The 20,654-nt window shown below is 42.1% G+C and overlaps 1 protein-coding gene across 2 annotated transcripts in view; it reads left to right on the top strand.

Moving 5' to 3' along the window:
* FAM114A1 (family with sequence similarity 114 member A1) overlaps nucleotides 1-20,654 on the top strand; it is a 77,381-nt gene that overhangs the window by 33,801 nt on the left and 22,926 nt on the right. For both annotated transcript variants that reach the window (XM_045997554.1, XM_045997555.1), the window contains 4 exons: nucleotides 225-338; nucleotides 468-568; nucleotides 2,477-2,611; nucleotides 7,605-7,757. In XM_045997554.1, the coding sequence (XP_045853510.1) occupies nucleotides 225-338; nucleotides 468-568; nucleotides 2,477-2,611; nucleotides 7,605-7,757 (503 nt within the window). The remainder of the gene's footprint in view (nucleotides 1-224; nucleotides 339-467; nucleotides 569-2,476; nucleotides 2,612-7,604; nucleotides 7,758-20,654) is intronic.

Raw genomic sequence — 20,654 nt, 5'->3', positions numbered from 1 at the left:
GTGAGGGGCTAGGCCTGGAAGGAGTCCAAAAATGAATGGCACGTGCCTGTTCTGAGGAGGTTAGGAAAGAGTAAAGAGGATCCGTCCACACTGCTAACCGCCGCAGTCTCTTATCACCGGGGTACACACCTACGGCTTACCACAGCGTTGGAGCGTGAGCTATGGTATTGGCAGACCGGGCATTTTCTGTGGTGTTTCTGAACCATATTTTTATTTCCTGACAGGTCATGGATTGACAGCAGTCAAGGAGAAGGCAGGGGCCACCCTGCGGATTCATAGTGTAAATTCCAGCTCTGCGGAAGGGGCCCAAGCTGGTGCTGAAAATGGAGTCTCTCAGAGTGAGTGATGAACTTATTTCCGGGGCTTCTTGGACTTGGGCCGTAGTGTACTGTGTGCACAGATGGAAGCTTTCTTAGTTCAGATCAGAAGAATGAACTCTAAGAGGGTGTTTTTCTCCTTCCTGGCAGGTGTGGCCACAGATCAGAGCCCTGCAGAAAGCCCACCCACTTCTCCTGCGTCCGGGTCTCGGGGCATGCTGTCAGCCATCACCCATGTGGTTCAAAACACAGTGAGTCGTTAGCTCCTTCTCTGTTTCCCCTGCGTCTCCCTTTGATGTCTGTATTTACCAGTGACCTAAATACATCAGAGAAAAGATGGCCTCCCTCGTAACTTTGGATTATGGTTTTGTTACACTTTCTCCTGCAGAGTAAGCATAACCTTGGCACCAAAATAATAAGGGCAAAAGATACATATTTTATGTTTAAAAGAAGAGAGCTGCTTAGAAGGAATATTTTCAGTCTGATGTAACAGTGTCCTTTCCAACAGCTGCAAGGACAGCCTCTGGCTGGGGGAGGAGAGAGGGCCCTTTCTTAGAGCTGAGACAGCTGTTTTTGCTAGATGGTCTGTGTTTCCTAACCTTTAATTTGAAAATGATAAAGCCATTCAAATTAAAAAAAAAAAAATCTGGTAGGGAATTGGGAACAATATCCCGAGATGTTTCTGAAGTGTTTCCAGATAACGAAGATTAACATTCTTGAACTTGAGTTCCTCATCTCCCTGAGACCATGCAGGGGGTTTGTCTTCTGAGTTTTCACTCAGCAGCCTCATTTCCGGTCTGGGTTCACTTCTACCTTCTTAGACTTTCTTTTCCAAAGCCCCATACTTTCCCACCAGGTCCTCCCTTCATCAACGTCCCTGTCCTTCCTTCTCCTGTGTGATGCTTTACCAAAGTAATCCCTCATAGGATGTGAAAAGAAAAGAAACTACAGGAGGCAAAAATATACATTGCCTGTATCCCCTAGTCCTTCCACAATATGCGTGTGTTAAAATCTGTTTTATAGTGTGACGATTGCTTGGCTCCCAGAGCTGAAAACAAAGTCTAAACGTCCAAGGTGGAAACGAGGACTGTGAAGTCTAATATTGCTAACAAAGTGGTAATTAAGAAGATTAGAAAATGCATATAGGCAAAATATAAGAATAAAATATAATGCATATAAATTCATGTAAGATGGAAAAAACACATGCACGCCTACTGTAATTGCAGTCGCGGAGTAGGGATGTTTGTACAGAAGTTGCAAAGAAATGTAAGCAGTCCCGTTTATGTGGACACTTCATGGTAGTAAAGCTTGGTTGTTTTAATCTTTGTTTTTTAAGGAAAACAATGGCTGATGAGAGAATTTGCAAAAGGCTAACTGGAGGATAGAATAGTTTCTAAAGCCAGTAGTCTATGGAAATCAACCTGTCTTATTTCATGAATATACTAATTGTAGACAGTTATTAGTAGTTTCTGAAATTATCCAAGGGCCATCTGACACAGCCCGAGGGTCCTATGCTCCAAGGCCCTAGATGATAGAATTCACTAAATTGACGAGAATATTTGACATTTTAATAGACTGCTCCACATGATTCTGTTACTTCGGTTAACATTCTTTCAAACAAAACCAGTACTGCGATCACCTATTAATTTTATGTCTTAGATACATATCTATCCATACACACAGAGCCCACAAAATTCATCCCAGGTATGCCCTGGTTTTTCCTAAGCACACTTTTTATTTTTTTTTTAAGATTTTATTTATTTATTTGACACAGAGAGAGACACAGTGAGAGAGGGAACACAAGCAGGGGGACTGGGAGAGGGAGAAGCTGACTTCCTGCCTAGCAGGGAGCCCGATGCCGGGCTCGATTCCAGGATCCTGGGATCACGACCCAAGCCAAAGACAGAGGCTTAATGACTGAGCCACCCAGGCACCCTTAAGCACCCTTTTAAAATAATATTGTCTGTCTTACAAATTATATGACATACGCCCTTCCAAGAAAAAGAAAATAGAATGAAGTGGATATTAAACCCCTGATGGGAAAAAATTGTGACTTTATATTGATTTTAATATTTGAAGATGGTGCCACCTAGGAGTTGCTGATCGCTGTGGAAAAGCAAAAGGCAAAAAGTAATCTCATGCCATTATCTCACCGGCAGGGTAAAAGTGTCTTAACGGGCGGTCTTGATGCTTTGGAATTCATCGGTAAGAAAACCATGAATGTCCTCGCGGAGAGTGACCCAGGCTTTAAGCGGACCAAGACGCTCATGGAGAGAACCGTTTCCTTATCACAGGTAGGATTATATACGTTTGCCGTGTCTTCTTGCAGTCCGTAAAGTAAATACATTTTTTTTTAAGATTTTATTTATTTATTTGACAGAGAGGCAGGCAGAGAGGGAGGGGGAAGCAGGCTCCCTGATGAGCAGAGAGCCCGATGCAGGGCTCGATCCCAGGACCCCGGGATCATGACCTGAGCTGAAGGCAGAGGCTTAACCCACTGAGCCACCCAGGCGCCCCCAAGTAAATACATTTTTATGTGTCTTTTTTTTTTAAGATTTTATTTATTTATTTATTTATTTGACAGAGCGAGATCACAAGTAGGCAGAGAGGCAGGCAGAGAGAGAGGAGGAAGCAGGCTTCCCGCTGGGCAGAGAGCCCGATGCAGGGCTCCATCCCAGGACCCTGAGATCATGACCTGAGCCGAAGGCAGAGGCTTAACCCACTGAGCCACCAAGGCACCCCTTGTGTGTCTTTTTTAATGAGTGTTTTCAAGCACGTGACTTAAATCCACATGACGTTAAGATAGTGGAGGCTGAAAATTGAGTTTCTAATACACCTCTTTCCCCAGCCAGTTGGTTTCTCCCGGGAGACAAACACTGTTAACAGCTTCGTATGCATTCTGTCAGAATTATCATATAGCCGTGCATATGGGTGAGCGTATGTTCGTGAGCTACAGATACCGATATGCAGATATATAGACACATACAGACTTTTTCAGACAAATGGCAGCCTACTAACCACATTCCTTTGTACCTTGTTTTCCTCACTTAATAATTTCTTGAACATGATTACATTTTTACCATTTGTCTTAGCCCACCCAGGCTGCTGTAACAGAGGACTAGAGACTGGGGGTCTTACAAGCAACGAACACCGATTTCTCATAGTGCTGGAGGCTGCAAAGCCCAAAGTCAAGGTGCTGGCAGATTCGTTTCTGGTAGCAGTCCGTTCCCGGCTCATAGACAGCTGTCTTCTTGCTGTGCCCGCACATAGTGGAAGATACACCAGGTCTGTCCTTGCCCTCCCAAAATCGGGAGCAGCTGATACAGCCCTGGGTTTTGGAAATTTCACAGGCAGGACAAACATAGCTTCTCAGCAGCTCAGGACTAGAAAGCCACCGAGGACCTATCACTGACATCCTGTTAGTGGCAGTTCCCAAAAAGCTTTTGTTTTAAGCTACTTCCTCTCATCTCTTCCAGAGTAACCCTCATATAACCACTCTGATATTATAACTCAGGTTGGGACTTGGCAGGATCCCCTAAACGACCACCCTACTGATCTTTAAAAAGAAAATAGAGGGGCACCTGGGTGGTTCAGTCAGTGAAGCAACTTCCGTCAGCTCAGGTCATGTTCCCAGGGTCCTAAGATCGAGTCCCGTGTCCAGCTCCCTGCTCAGCGGGGAGCCTGCTTCTCCCTCTCCTGCTCCCCCTGCTCGTGCTCTCTCTCAAATAAATAAATAAGGTCCGTTTTATTAAAAAGTTTAAGAAAAAGAAACTAGATTTATATTAATCAGGTAATTAATACCAGATGTTACAAAACAGAAGCAACACAGAAAAACAAGCCCCCAAGGATCAGTGTGGCTAAGAACAGAAGAAAGTCTATCTTTCGCTCCTACAGTATGAGTGTTCCTGTTCAAGGACTCTCTAGGTAGTTCTTTCTGAGCCCCTATCCCGTGACTCTGCCATCCTAAAATGCTTTACCTCTAGCCTCATAGAGAGGGGAAGGTGAAATGGGGAGGGCTAGGTGGGACAACTTAGGACTTTACCCTCATTCCTTTGGCCAAAACTTAGCACATAGTCTACCTAATTCAGTTCAGGGAGGCTCAGAAATACAGTTTAGCCACATGTCTGGGAGGAAAAGGATATTTGATGAGCAGGTAGGAATATTTTTGCTACAAGATTTCTTATGTCTATAAAATTTCTATATACATGTGTATATAAACTATGTATTATATATTACATGTATGTGCATATAAGCATACCTATATATCTATAAGAATATAGATGTATAATATGTAGATGTATAAATTTGATTCTAGTTAAGAAACTGATACTGTGGGGAAAATGTGACCAAATGCACCTCTAATTCACATGGATCACCACAACACTACCAACTCACCTACTGCCACACGGTAATTTTTAATTCATTCATTCATTCATTCATTCATTCCACGATGCATTTTGAATGTCCACTATGTGCCAGGCACTGTTCCAATCACTTGAGCTACACCAGTAGCCAAAATGGATAAAAATCCCTGTCCATAAGGAGTTTTTGTTCCAATGAGGAGAGACAGACAAACTATCAACATTATCCAGTTTAAAAGATGATTGAGTACTGTGGGGAAAAAAAAAAGTAGAGCAGGAAGAAGGTAGTCAGGAATATGGGAGTGAGGGGCAGGTTAAGTATTAAATTGGATTGTTGGGGGTGGGCTTAAGGAGATAATGACATTTGAGCAAATAATTGAAGTAGATGAGGGTCTTGACCATGCTGAAATCTGAGTGAAGCACCTTCCATGCAACAAGAGTAGCTTATGCAAAGGCCCTGGGGCAGGAGTGTCTAGCATGGATGAGGAAGAAGGATGCTACATGGTGGGAAGGGAGTGAGCCAGGAGGAGAACTGTTACAGATGAGGGTAGAATACTAATGGGGAGCAGGTCATGGCAGATCCTGGAGAGTATTTGCAGGGACCTCGGGTTGAACCATTAGTGAAATGGTGAAACCATTATAGCATTACTAAAAGAGGAGTGACAAGATCTGCCTGTAACAGGAGCACTTTAGTTACTATGTTGAAAACAGACTGGGTATGAAGAGGACTGAGGGCAGGGAGATCAGGTAGTGGGGGTACCAGGACAGGCTCTCCCAGGAGCAGTGGCCAAGATGGCCTTAATATGTGGGGATTTTATTAGGGGAAATGGCTGAGTGAGAAAGTGGAGGCGGGGAGCAGGGCCATCAGACCAAGATGCAAGTCTGACCCCAGGGATGGGGAATGGAAGAGAAGATGGGGCAGAAGCATCCTAGGCTGCTGTATCCTGTGAGGAAAGCTGGGCAGAGCCCTTGGACAGTCCTTCAGCTGATCTCCCCGGACAGGTCTCCCCATTGTCCCTGCTGCACTGGTGATGATCACGGGAGGCGTGAACTGCAAAGTACAGCAGCCAGGGTGGGGCCCTTGGTCACTGGTTCTGCAACTCTCACTGCCTCCTCAGGGGGCAAGTGCTGTTACCTAAGCAGGGGGACGTGGTGGCTCAGTGTGGAGCCCTGGAAGGGGGGGGGGCAGTGAATGCTGATTCCAGGGATGTTCTGAAGGTCGACCCAGACTTCCCAATGGAGGGAACTTGGGGTATGAGATAAGGAGGCAGCAAGAGTGACCCCACAGTTGTTGACATGAACAGCTCAAAGGATGAAGCTGCCATCCATTGACGGAGGGAAGTCTGTTGGATTTTTCCTAATCCGCACTCAGTAACTACAGAAGCCCACAATGTTCCTGACTTCTCACGTGTTCTATCCCAGTGACGCAGGGTGGTTTCCGGACCCACAGACGCAAGTCTCCAGAGCTGCCCTTCCGTCCGGAAGACTCCCTCGCCACGACCACTCACTACTGTTTCACACCATCTCCTTTTCCTTTCCACATGGAAAATAGACCAACATCCTGTGGAAAGCCAGCTCTTCTTTACGCAACTTTAATTGCACTCCATCTTTTGAGGGAACCCAAATCATTCCAGAGCGACCTTCCCCCTTCGTTTTCATCCCTTCCCCAAAGGGGAAGCACAGATTTAGAGATGTTCCAAAGCACAGATTTAGAGATGGAAGTTGCTCTGGGGAAAGGAAGCAATTTCGGTGTCACTTTGTTGTTTTGTTTTACCACCGCCATGCCAGGAAGATCAGTGGGACTAGTGGGGTTTTATGTTAAGTGCTAAAAATCCCCAGTGGTCATTTGATGGAGTTGTTTTGAAAACTTTAAAATTCAGAGCTTGTACATATGTCGTCTTAAAGACAGACAGAGAGGAGAATTCTGTCGGAAGCCCAGTGAATTTGTGGCTAACGGCCTCAAAAAACCTGAAAGGAGAAAGAGCTTGACACTTTTATTGACATGCAGTAAAAACGACAATCTGTTCTTCCGTGATCTTCCCCTTGTGAATTTGTGGCCACCACTGTGTTTACGGTGCTCTCCGTAGATACTAAAGAACCCTATAAACATAATGCCCAGTAAACTTAATGAGGACTCAAATAAAAGATGCTTCGAATCACAGAAAGCAAGTACAGGAAACTGGGAGTGACTGAGGGACTCCTGTTCATTTTGTTCTCTTTACGTAATCAACAAAAAAATAACTGGAGAAAAATGATGAATGTGGAGAGGAACACTCCATTCTCCGTCAGACTTCTCAAGAACTGATAAGCTAATATTCTTTTTTATATTCAGTATCTGATGAGGAATACATTATGAGTTTATATTTTATTAATTTTTGTCATCAAAGATGGTTAATAACCCATACATCAAGTTTTTAAAATAATGTCATGCCAATCAAAACAGACGGGCTTGTGGCTGCTTTGAGTTCTGCCCGGTGTAGAAGATAAAATGAACCCTGTCACACCAGATTAGACTTTTCCAGTGTACTTCAATTTGCTCATTGTAGAAAATTCAGAAAATAATAAAATTAATCACACACATGGAAAACACTTTGGTGGAAACAGCTGTTCATTCAGCTTCTGTTTTGCTTCTTTCCAATCCTGGACCCAGGCATAGAATTTTTGCTTTGTTTGAGTGTATACATAATGAACATGTAAGATTCAAAGTGGAATAGTCTGGAAATATTCCAGAGTATTCTAGAATATTCTGGAACATCCCACTTTCCAGAATGGGAAAACTGTCAGTGGAATCAATGAAAGAATCATTTTGTTAGAAATTCCCAAGTGACACAAAGACAGAGCCAGCCCTCATCTCCCCCTACGTCGTACACAGGAAATGAGGCTTTCAAGCCCACATCCAGGGCACAAACCTTGTGTGTTTCTGCAGATGTTAAGGGAAGCCAAGGAGAAGGAGAAGGAGAGACTGGCCCAGCAGCTGACAGCCGAGAGGACTGCCCACTATGGGATGCTGTTTGATGAGTATCAAGGTTTGTCACACCTGGAAGCTCTGGAAATTCTATCCAACGAAAGTGAAAGCAAGGTATGTGTGCCTGGTTGCTTAAAATACCACGGTCACTAATGTGTTTTCTCACACACGGAAGAAACTGGGAAATCGAAAATATCTCATTTTTAGGGCCTCATTAGTATTGTGTTGAGGTCACAAATGTCCTACAGCCTGATGAGCAACCCCCCTGCCCCCCGTCATGCGCCATCTTATTTCCTGTCTGTCCTGTGCTAAGCTGTTACCCCACCCCAACCCCAAGAGGACCAGCAAATTAGGAATCCTCCCTGCCCCCAGCTCATGGTACAGAAGGCTGCTCAGAAACTTGGCTGTCAGGCTCCTGGCCCCATGCTTCCCTTTGGTGACATAGTCCTTGGACCAGGGATGCCCTATCAGGTCAGGTCGCCATTCCCACCCTGGGAAAACAAAGCAGCCGAGGTTTCTTCCAGAGATTTCATATGGTTTTAGGGGCTCTGTAGTGGTTTATTCAGCCATTTGTTAAAATGCCTGGGCCACCAAAGGCAGGATTGTCTTCCTGGGAGTGAAAGCTCTCTTTGAGAATGTTCCTGAACAGAAGCCTGGGATATACCTAACAGCCCTATGCATTCACATTCCCCCACTAGGATCTCAAGAAGCAAAACAGAAATAGCAGACATCAGCAGGGTTTGGAGATTTTCTTTTTCTTTTTTTTTAAAGATTTATATGGGTGGGAGGGTTTTTCAGCGAATACTCACATGACCCTTATATAGTCACTCTTCTAAGCAGTTTAAGACTATTAATTCACTGAATGGTACATACAGCTCTTTCATGTGAAGGTCAGGCTGGGTGTCTTTCTGGTGGAACCCACAGGGCAGCACCCTGGGAACTCCTGGAAGAGGCTCAGTGACATTGGCTGGAAAGAAGCCAGGTTGGAAGTGACGTTTAGAATGGAGAAGTGAGGGGCACCTGGGTGGCTCAGTGGGTTAAAGCCTCTGCCTTCAGTTCGAGTCATGATTCCAGGGTCCTGGGATCGAGCTCCACATCGGGCTCTCTGCTCAGCAGGGAGCCTGCTTCCTCCTCCTCTCTCTCTGCCTGCCTCTCTGCCTACTTGTGATCTCTGTCTGTGAAATGAATAAATTTTTAAAAATCTAAAAAAAAAAACAACAACAAAAAAAACGGAGAAGTGATTCTTGACTCTCTCTTGCCCACGTCCTCTAAGTTAGGACTTGGAGGGGGCTGAGACATTCCTGATGCCCACCTAGGTGGGAAAAAATGGCCTCTGCCAAGAACCAAACAGGTTGGAAACCCCCTCCTCCAGATGATCGAGTTACATGGTACTACCTGGGCTGATTTTCTCTTGTTTTTGTCCATGAGCCATCAGTGAGAGTCTTCTGGTGAAACTGTGAGAGGTTGATTTTTTTAAAAAGCAAAATCATGCCTCATATACAGATACAAAATGAACGTGAATTAAAGAATCTGTTTAGCCCCCTCGTTGCATGAAGGAATCAAGTAGATGTTATAGTGGGTTCAAGGAGGAAAGCCCACGCACACATCTGTATGGAGAAATGAATGAAATGAATGTGCAAATGGGCATAAACATGGTTTTTCCCCCCGGAGGGGAGGTTGGCCCTCTGCTAGACAGAATCCATTCACCTGTCTGAGACCAGAATTATTTCACACTGCTATCAGTGAACTACAATCTCAACAGTTGTGAAATTGCTCCCACAGACTCAAATAATCTGATAATGTGTGCTCTAGAAAATGCAGTTTTCCAAATTGTTCCTATAAAAGCGGGGTTTCGAGTCAACCATTACGTGATCAAATACCACTCGACCCATCTCACTTCAGTCTCCTTATCTGTGAAAGGGAAAAAATAATGAAACCTGCCTCGTAGGAGTCTTAAAAGAATTAAATGAGATAATCTGTGGAAGCGAGTTCAGCTCATTTAATACATAATAAGTACTAAATAAATGTTCACTGCCTTTTTATACATTCTTGCGTAGGCATCTCTATCGATGATATTTTATTTTTACATGTATCCTTACGTTATCTGTATATGTGTGTGTTACTATTAAAAACGTGACAGTGATGCTTTGACCCCTTGAGGTTATCATGGTGTAGAGACATCCCACTCTGGCAGTTTCCTTGCAGGTCTCAGCTGTGAAAGAGTCCCAGGTCCCTAGAAAAGAGCCCCAAAGGGCTAATGTTGCTAAGAAGGGGATTTGGTCCCTAGAGGGATACATTTCCCTCTGTTTGCACACTGCTCCGACGAGCTCTGCTTTCTTTCCCCTAGCCTAGAGATTTTTATAGTAGTATTCACGGTAAGGAATGCAGAATGCTTTCTTGGACTAGTAACGATAGTTACTGCGTGCTGTAATAAACAAATCCTAAAAACACACAGGTCAAAATCAGTCGGAGCTGTCCTTCTTCCTGTGACAGTACCAGACGGGCATGGCTGGTCATCAGGCAGCTTTCCTCTTCAGGGATTCAGGGGCCAGACTCTGTCCATCTTATGGCTCCTCTAGACCCATCCTAATTTTCATAGTCCTCTAGCAAGAATACAAATGGAGACCCCTACTGGGATTGTCAGATTTAGCAAAAACAAAAACAAACAAACAAACAAAAAACCATAGGATGACAAGTGCAACTTCAACTTTTGTTAATCAATGGATACTTTTTTAGTGTAAATATGTCCTCTGCAATATTTGAGACACACCCTCATACTAAGAAGATAATGTTTATCTAGAATTCACATTTAACTAGACCTCCTATACGCACCAAATACTTAGAAGTTAAAGGACTTTTGGGGCGCCTGGGTGGCTCAGTCGGTTAAGTGTCTACCTTCAGCTCAGGTCATGATCCTGGGGTTCTCCCTCTGTCTGCTTCCCCTGCTTGTGCTCACGTGCTTTCTCTCTGTCAAGTAAATAAAATCTCAAAAAAATAAAAGTTAAATGACTTGTGAAACAAACTGTTGAAGAAAATATATTGTCATCCTGACGTAACAAACCCTTTTATAATGACTTTGAATACCAGGTTCCCATTCAGAATTCTCAAATCCCTCACATTTCCCCACCACCCTCCTGCCTGCTCTCATCCCTTTATTTCCAGCTGTCTCTCCCTCCAAGGAGCTTTCTGTGCACATGCAAGGATGACCTGGTTCAAGCTGTACCTGCAGCCCTTCAAACAGCTAACGGTTGGATGGTTCCACCACAAGGAGCACAACCTGGGAAGAGATCCATACAGGCTGTGGAAGGGAAATGTTAGTAACTTTAGTACCTAGAGAGTGGTCTGGAAGGAGGAACATGGGCTCTGCGTGGGCACATCCCTGTGGCCCTGTGGACTCCTGTGGGTCTGAGTTTAAAGTATTGGCTGTCATCATCCTCTAGGGCCTCCTTGTCGTCTTTATCCTTCCAGCATAAGGACAGAGAGGATAGCGGGTACACTCCCATTTTAAAAAATTATTTATTTATTTTTAGAGCGAAAGAGAGAGTATGAGCAGGAGGGGCAGAGGGAGAGGCAGAGAGACCCTCAAGCAGGCTCCCCACCCACAGAGCCCCTTGTGGGGCTTGATCTCACAACCCTGAGATCATGACCTAGGTAGAAACCAAGAAACAGATGCTCAACCAACGAACCACCCAGGTGCCCCCACTCCCATTTTGTAAGACCATTGACCCAGAAATGATACACATCACCTCTGTTGACTTCATTGGCTAAAACTTTGACACATTGCATGGAAATATTGGGAATTACTATCATCCCTATTCTGTTAGATTGATTCTAGGATAGCAACAGTCATGGCAGTGTAGTATACTATAAATCTTAAGAAAAAGACCTGGTAATTTTTATTGTTGTTATACTTAATAGCTAACAACAACAACAACAAAAAACAGTAAACAAGAATATTCAAAATGGCACCCCATACTTTCAGGGAAAAGATTGACAAGGCAAACTGTCTACCCTCGTGTTCCCAACAACACTTAGCGCATTGCCAAGCATAACAGTCAGCATTCTATGACTATATATTGAGAAGTGCATGATTATTACTGGATTGAAGTAAAGATTTGTTGCTTGTCCCCTTGGCATAATGGAATGAACCAAGAGGAAGCAAAAGAAATACTATGGTAGAAAGCTGCTGACAAGAGAGTCCTTTGCTAAAAAGAACCCTTCCCAAAGGATACCCAAAGCATAAAAGCCCAGTACCTTCCCTTCCAGAGGATGGCTACCCTCCAGGAGACATGGGGAAACCATGATGTCCTACACGTGTATACACATTTTCACTAGTGTTGTGCTCAAGCACTTGTATTCAATAATTACCTTTTAATTTTACTCTTAGAAGACTGCTATGTAGAAAATATATCTAAAGTGTAGGAATCTGCTATGGGTCTCTCTAGGACCCTGAGGCCTAATCATGAGCGTATGAGTGGAAAAGAAGGCTCTGAAAAGGTCAGAGCAGAAAGGCGTGGTGGAAGCCATCCAGCGGGATCCATTTGCTTCCACCTGCCGAACTCTCCAGCTAATGGGTTTTGTGTTGATGACTTCCTGCCGAGCTTCTCCCCGAGCCTCCTTGCCAATTGCATTATGCCCTGGTGATATGCCTTACGATTTTTAGGAAATTGGTGTCCTGGCTCCGTGATGCGCTCTCTGACTCTCTCACTTAATCCCGGTGTGTGAATCTACTACCATAACGAATATTAAAGCACATTCCAAAGGGCATTGCGGCTCCTCTCCTGGCTCTCCCTCCAGAGCAAGTGTGTGACCTGCAGAGTGAAAACAGAAAAGCCTTACTAGTTCATAGTCCTTTTTTTTTTTTAAGAAAAGAAACGATTCGCTCGTTTTTTTAACAATATTGATCAAGTAGTTTCCATTGTGTCACATTCTACTTTCAGCCTATATTTTGTTATTCTGTTATTTATTTTTCTTTTTTAAATTCAGTTGGCCAACATACAGTACATTATTAGTTTCAGATGTAGTGTTCAATAATTCATCAGTTATGTATACCACCCAGTGCTCATCATATCATATGCCCTCTTTAATGCCCATCCCCCAATTACCCCATCCCCACACCCACCTCCCCCCTGCTTCATTTTTTATATGGTTCTCCATGCACTTTGGCCATTTTGGAAATTCAAATCAGTCTTCAGATTTGCAGACAATGACTGGCCATGTACGCAAATAATTTTTAAGTATTTACAGATGTCAGTTTCAAAAGAGGGGCTCTGCAATGTCTACAATAGCCAAACTATGGAAAGAGCCTAGATGTCCATCAACAGATGAATGGATAAAGAAGAAGTGGTATATATACACAATGGAATACTATGCCTCCATCAAAAGAAATGAAATCTTGCCATTTGCGAAGACGTGGATGGAACTAGAGGGTATTATGCTGCGTGAAATAAATCAATCAGAGAGAGACAGATATCATATGATCTTTCTGACACGAGAAATTTGAGAGGTGGGGCAGGGGGCTGTGGGGGGTAGGGAAGGAAAAAAATGAAACAAGATGGGATCAGGAGGGAAACAAACCATAAGAGACTCTTAATCTCACAGAACAAACTGAGGGTTGCTGGGTTCCCTCAGTTTGTTGGGGGGAGGGAGTGTGTGAAGAGGATGGTGGGGTTATGGACATTGGGGAGAGTATGTGCTATGGTGAGTGCTGTGAAGTGTGTAAGCCTGATGACTTACAGATCTGTACCCCCAGGGCAAATAATAAATTATTTGTTAATAAAAATATTTTTTTATTGATTTGCTTTGATTGATTTGATTTGAAATAAAATTCAATGTGATACGATACATTATCACAATGAAGACAATGAGCAGGCAGGATATCAGTTCAAGCATCATCTTCTGTGATCTCTCCCCACCCACACTCTTGCCTCCCCCAGGGGTACTAAAGTTCCCTCCCTGGTACCTTGCTGCCACTCCACCCACATCTGTCATGGCTGTTAGCAATTAACCTGGGCCTCCCTCCTCTAGACGTAAGATCCTGGAGGAGAAAATTGTGTCTTGTGTGTTTTTGCAACCCCGGTTCAATAACCCACATCTAGCAAATATATATATATATATATGTATGTATGTATGTATGTATCTGTATATATGAAACAGTTATGTATGTATTTATGTGTATATATATTATATATACATATAGTAATATTCTTACATATTATATGTTAGCCTACATAATATATATGTAATTGCTTGACCTTCACTACAAGCATTTTTTAAGTTTATCTTTTTTAGTAATCTCTATACCAAATGCGGGGCTCGAACTTACGACTCCGAGATCAAGAGTCTCATGCTCTTCTGCCTGAGCTGGCCAGGCGCCCCTACAAGTACTTTTTCAAAAAATTAACATATAATGTTTTATTTGCCCTGGGGGTACAGGTCTGTGAATCATCAGGCTTAGATATTTCACAGCACTCACCATAGCACATACCCTCCCAGCCACCCCATCCCTCCTCCCCACCCCCCAGCAACCTTCAGTTTGTTTCATGAGATTAAGAGTCTCTTATGGTTTGTCTCCCTCCCGATCCTATCTTGTTTCATTTTTCCCTCCCTACCCACCACGATCCCCTGCCCTGCCTCTCAAATTCCTCATATCAGAGAGATCATATGATAGTTGTCTTTCTTTGATTAACTTATTTCACTTAGCGTAGTACCCTCTAGTTCCACTCACGTCATTGCAAATAGCAAGATTTTGGTTTTTTTGATGGCTGCATAGTATTCTATGGTATGTATATACCACATCTTCTTTTTTTTTTTTTTTAAGATCTTTATTTATTTGGGGCGCCTGGGTGGCTCAGTGGGTTAAAGCCTCTGCCTTCTGCTCAGGTCGTGATCCCAGGGTTCTGGAATCGAGCCCTGCATCGGGCTCTCTGCTCAGTGGGGAGCCTGCTTCCCTTCCTCTCTCTGCCTGCCTCTCTGCCTACTTGTGATCTCTGTCTGTCAAAAAAAATTTAAAAAAAAGTTTTCTATTTATTTATTTGACAGGCAGAGAGGCAGGCAGAGAAAGCAGGGTGGGGGGGAACAGACTCCCTGCTGAGCAGAGAGCCCAATGTGGAGCTCGATCCCAGGACCCTGAGATCATGACCCGAGCCGAAAGCAGAGGCTTAACCCACTGAGCCACCCAGGCGCCCCTATTACCACATCTTCTTTATCCATTCATCTGTTGGTGGACATCTAGGTTCTTTCCATAGTTTGGCTATTGTGGACATTGCTGCTGTAAACATTTAGGTGCATGTGCCCCTTCAGATCCCTACATTTATATGTTTAGGGTTAAGTACCCAGTAGTGCAAATGCAGGGTCAAAGTGTAGCTCTATTTACAATTTTTTTGAAGGAACCTCCATACATGTTTTCCTGAGTGGCTGCACCATTCCCACCAACAGTGTAAGACAGTTCTCCTTTCTCCACATCCTCACCAACATCTGTTGTTTCCTAACTTGTTAATTTTAGCCATTCTGACTGGTGTGAGGTGGTATCTCACTGTGGTTTTGATTTGTATTGCCCTGATGCCGAGTGATATTAAGCACTTTTTCATGTATCTGTTGACCGTCTGGATGTCTTCTTTGCAGAAATGTCTGTTCTTGTCTTCTGCCCATTTCTTGATTGGATTATTTGTTCTTTGGGTGTTGAGTTTGATAAGTTCTTTATAGATTTTGGATACTAGCCCTTTATCTGATATGTCATTTGCGAATATCTTCTCCCATTCTGTCAGTTGTCTTTTGGTTTTGTTGACTGTTTCCTTTGCTGCACAAAAGCTTTTGATCTTGATGAAGTCCCAATAGTACATTTTTGCCCTTGCCTTTGGCAATGTTTCTAAGAAGAAGTTGCTGTGGTTGAGGTCAAAGAGGTTGCTGCCTGTGTTCTCCTCAAGGATTTTGATGGATTCCTGTCTCACGTTGAGGTCTTTCATCCATTTTGAGTCTATTTTTGCATGTGGTGTAAGGAAATGGTCCAGTTACATTCTTCTGCATGTGGCTGTCTAATTTTCCCAACACCATTTGTTGAAGAGACTGTCTTTTTCCAGTGGACATTCTTTTCTACTTTGTCAAAGATCAGTTGACCATGGAGTTGAGGGTCCATTTCCGGGCTCTCTGTTCTGTTTCATTGATCTATGTGTCTGTTTTTGTGCCAGTACCATGCTGTCTTGATGATGACAGCTTTGTAATACAGCTTGAAGTCCAGAATTGTGATGCCACCAACTTTGGCTTTCTTTTTCAACATTCCTCTGACTATTTGGGGTCTTTTCTGGTTGCATATAAATTTTAGGATTATTTGTTCCATTTCTTTGAAAAAAATTGATGTTATTTTCATAGGGATTACATTAAATGTGTAGATTGCTCTAACTAGCATAGACATTTTCACAATATTTGTTCTTCCAATCCAGGAACATGAAATTTTTTCCATTTCTTTGTGTCTTCCTTAATTTCTTTCATGAATACTTTATAGTTTTCTGAGTATAGATTCTTAGCCTCTTTGGTTAGGTTTATTCCTAGGTATCTTATAGTTTTGGGTGCAATTGTCAATGGGATTGACTCCTTAATTTCTCTTTCTTCTGTCTTGCTATTGATGTGTACAAATGCAACTGATTTCTGTGCATTGATTTTATATCCCGACACCTTACTGAATTCCTTTATGAGTTCTAGCAGTTTTGGAGTAGTCTTTTGGGTTTTCCACATAAAGTATCATATCATTTGCAAAGAGTGAGAGTTTGACTTCTTTGCCAATTCGGATGCCTTTTATTTCTTTTTGTTGTCTGATTGCTGAGGCTAGGACTTCTAGTACTATGTTGAATAGCAGTGGTAATAGCGGACAGCCCTGCCGTGTTCCTGACCTTGGGGAAAAGCTTTCAGTTTTTCCCACTGAGAATGATATTCACTGTGGATTTTTCATAGATGGCTTTGATGATATTGAGGTATATACCTTCTATCCCTATACTGTGAAGAGTTTTGATCAAGAAAGGATGCTGTACTTTGTCAAATGCTTTTTTCATATGGTTCTTGTTCTTTCTTTTATTAATGTATCAGATCACATTGATTGATTTGCAGATGTTGAACCAACCTTGCAGCCCAGGAATAAATTCCACGTGGTCGTGGTGAATAATCCTTTTAATGTACTGTTGGATCCTATTGGCTAGTATTTTGGTGAGAATTTTTGCATCCGTGCTCATCAAGGATATTGGTCTATAATTCCCCTTTTTGATGGGGTCTTTGTCTGGTTTTGGGATCAAGGTAATGCTGGCCTCATAAAATGAGTTTGGAAGTTTTCCTTCCATTTCTATTTTTTGGAACAGTTTCAGGAGAATAAGTATTAATTCTTTAAATGTTTGGTAGACTTCCCCTGGGAAGCCATCTGGAGCTGGGCTGTTGTTTGTTGGGAGATTTTTGATTACTGCTTCAATCTTCTTACTGGTTATGGATCTGTTCAGGTTTTCTATTTCTTCCTGGTTCAGTTTTGGTAATTTATATGTCTCTAGGAATGCACCCATTTCTTCCAGATTGCCAAATTTGCTGGTGTATAGTTGCTCATAATATGTTCCTATAATTGTTTGTATTTCTTTGGCATTGGTTGTGATCTCTCCTCTTTCCTTCATGATTTTATTAATTTGGGTCGTTTCTCTTTTCTTTTTGATAAGTCTGGCCAGGGGTTTATCAGTCTTATTATTTCTTGCAAAGAATCAGCTCCTAGTTTCGTCAATTTGTTCTACTGGTTTTTTTGGTTTCTATTTCATTGATTTCTGCTCTGATCATTATTATCTCTCTTCTCCTGCTGGGTTTAGGCTTTCTTTGCTGTTCTTTCTTCAGCTCCTTTAGGTTTAGGGTTAGGTTGTGTATTTGAGACCTTTCTTGTTTCTTGAGAAAGGCTTATATTGCTATATACTTTCCTCTCGGGATTGGCTTTGCTGTGTCCCAAAACCTTTGAACAATTGTAGGGGCGCCTGGGTGGCTCAGTGGGTTGAAGCCTCTGCCTTTCGCTCAGGTCATGATCCCAGGGTCCTGGGATCGAGCCCCACATCAGGCTCTCTGCTTGGCGGGGAGCCTGCTTCCTCCTCTCTCTCTCTCTGCCTGCCTCTCTCCCTACTTGTGATCTCTATCTGTCAAATAAATAAATAAAATAAAATCTTTAAAAAAAAAAAAACAAAAACCTTTGAACAATTGTGTTTTCCTTTTCATTTGTTTCCATGAATTTTTTGAATTCTTCTTTAATTTCCTGGTTGACCCATTCATTCTTTAGTAGGATGCTCTTTAGCCTCCATGTATTTGAGTTTTTTCCAACTTTCCTCTTGTGACTGAGTTCTAGTTTCAAAGCATTATGGTCTGAAAATATGCAGGGAATGATACCCAGTCAGGTACCAGTTGAGGCCTGATTTGTGAACCAGGATTGATCTATTCTGGAGAATGTTCTAAATATATCTGTGATGTCCATCTGGTCCAGTGTGTCATTTAAAGCCTTTATTTCCTTGTTGATCTTTTGCTTAGATGAACTGTCCATTTCAGTGATGGGGGTGTTAAAATCCCCTACTATTATTGTATTATTGCTGAGGTGTTTCTTTGATTTTGTTATTAATTGGTTTATATAATTGGCTGCTCCCATGTTAGGAGTATAGATATTTAAAATTGTTAGATCTTCTTGTTGGACAGACCCTTTAAGTATGATATAGTGTCCTTCCTCATCTCTTACTGTAGTCCTTGGCTTAAAATCTAATTTATCTGGTATAAGGATTGCCCCCCCAGCTTTCTTTTCATGTCCATTAACATGGCAATTTTTTTCCACCCCCTCACTTTAAATCTGGAGGTGTCTTTGGGTCTGAAATGAGTTTCTTGTGGACAACATATTGATGGGTCTTGTTTTTTTATCCATTCTGATATCCTGTGTCTTTTCACTGGGGCATTTAGCCCATTTACATTCAGGGGAACATTGAAAGATACGAATTTAGTGCTATTGTAGTACCTGTAAGATGATTCTTACTGTATATTGTCTCTATTCCTTTCTGGTCTGTTACTTTTGGGCTCTCTCTTTGTCTAGAGGACCCTTCCGGTATTTCTTGTAAGAGTAGTTTGGTGTTTGCAAATTCTTTTAGTTTTGTTTGTCCCAGAAGCTTTTTATCTCTCCTTCTATTTTCAATGACAGCCTAGCTGGATGTAGTATTCTTGGCTGCATATTTTTCTCAGTTAGTGCTCTGAATATATCATGCCAGTCCCTTCCAGCCCGCCAGGTCTCTGTGGGTAGGTCTGCTGCCAATCTAATATTTTTACCATTGTATGTTACAGACCTCTTGTCCTGAGCTGCTTTCAGGATTTTTTTCTTTATCACTAAGACTTACAACTTTTACTATTCGATGATGGGGTATTGACCTATTTTTATTGATTCCAAGGGGGGTTTCTCTGTGTCTCCTGGATTTTTATGCTTGTTCCCTTTGTCACATTAGGGAAATTCTCTGATATAATTTGCTTCCCCTTTATTCTCCATCATTTGGTCTTCTGTATCACTAATTCTCTCTTCTGCCTCATTTATCCTAGCAGTAAGAGCCTCCATTTTTTATTGCACCTCTTTAATAGATTTTTTATTTCAACTTGGTTAGATTTTAGTTCTTTTATTTCTCCAGAAAGGGATTCTCTAGTATCTTCCATGCTTTTTTCAAGCCCAGCTAGCACCTTGATAATCATCATTCTGAACTCTTGTTCTGACATATTACTAATGTCTGTATTGATTAGGTCCTAGCCATTGGTACTGCCTCTTGTTCTTTTTTCTGTGATGAGTTTTTCCACCTCGTCATTTTATCCATATAAGAATAGATGAATGAGAGAGCAAAATACTAAAATGGTAGCAATGCCCCAGAAAAATATACACTAAACAAGTCACAAGTGACCTGAAACCAGGGAGAGAAGAAAGGGGGGAAAAAAGAAAGAAAAAAAAAAAATATATATATATAATATTAGACTGGTGAATGGAACAGAGCCACACATTTGATTTTGGGTGTATTTTGGTCTGTTAAAAGAAACTATCTCCCAAAATTTTAAAGAAAGAGAAATATATATATATATATGGGTAAACATGATGGGATGAAGGGATGGAATATGACTGTAAAGATGAAAATTTTAAAAGATTCTAAAAAAGGAATTGATAAGTTGGTTGAAAAAAGAATTTTTAAGAAAGAGGATAGAATATGATCAGGCTGGAGACTAGAAGGAAGCCATGTGCTAGATTTAGGGTATATTTTGATCAATTAGAAGAAAATGTATCCCAAAATTTTAAAGAAAAAAAAACTATATGTATACAAAAAATAAGCCTAAATATAATGAAGGGATAAAATATGACTATAACTATGAAAATTTTAAAAGATTTTTTTAAAGTATTGATAAGATAAAATAGTTAAAGAAACATTAAAATAGGAAGAAGGAAATTTTTTAAAAAATAGAATAAGAAAAAAATAAAATTTTTACAATTTAACTTTGAAAGACTAAAGGATCATGGGGGAAAAGCCATGAATTGTGTGTGTTGCTTTCCCCTAGCTCTGGAATTCTGCAGTTCTTATTGATGGGCGAACTTGGTCTTGCCTGGATGTTCTTGCCGATCTCCTGGGGAAGGGGCCTGTTGCAGTGATTCTCAAATGTCTTTGCCTGAGGCAGAATTGTACCACCCTTGCCTTGGGTCAGGCTAAGCAGTCTGCTCAGTTTTGCTCTCAGGAGCTTTTGTTTCCTGAACATTTTCCATAGAGCTCTGGAGGAGGGGAATGAAAATGGCGGCCTCCCAATCTCCCCAGGAGGAGCCGAGAGCTCAGGGCCCCACTCCTCAGTGAGCCCTCAGAGAAAAGCAGTCAGTCCCTCCCTTCTCCTTGGTCTCTGGCCGCACTGCAAGCTCACCCAACCTGTGACTGAGCATTTCTATCTCTGGTGCACGACCCCGTTTGGAGTCTCCAAACCCAGCAGATTCCTGGCGCATGCTCCCATGCCACTCCT

The sequence above is a fragment of the Meles meles genome, chromosome 2 (genome assembly GCF_922984935.1).
Source record: "Meles meles chromosome 2, mMelMel3.1 paternal haplotype, whole genome shotgun sequence".
Taxonomy (NCBI): domain Eukaryota; kingdom Metazoa; phylum Chordata; class Mammalia; order Carnivora; family Mustelidae; genus Meles; species Meles meles.
Note: the sequence above shows the minus strand (reverse complement) of the source record. Positions and strands in the feature narration are given on the sequence as shown.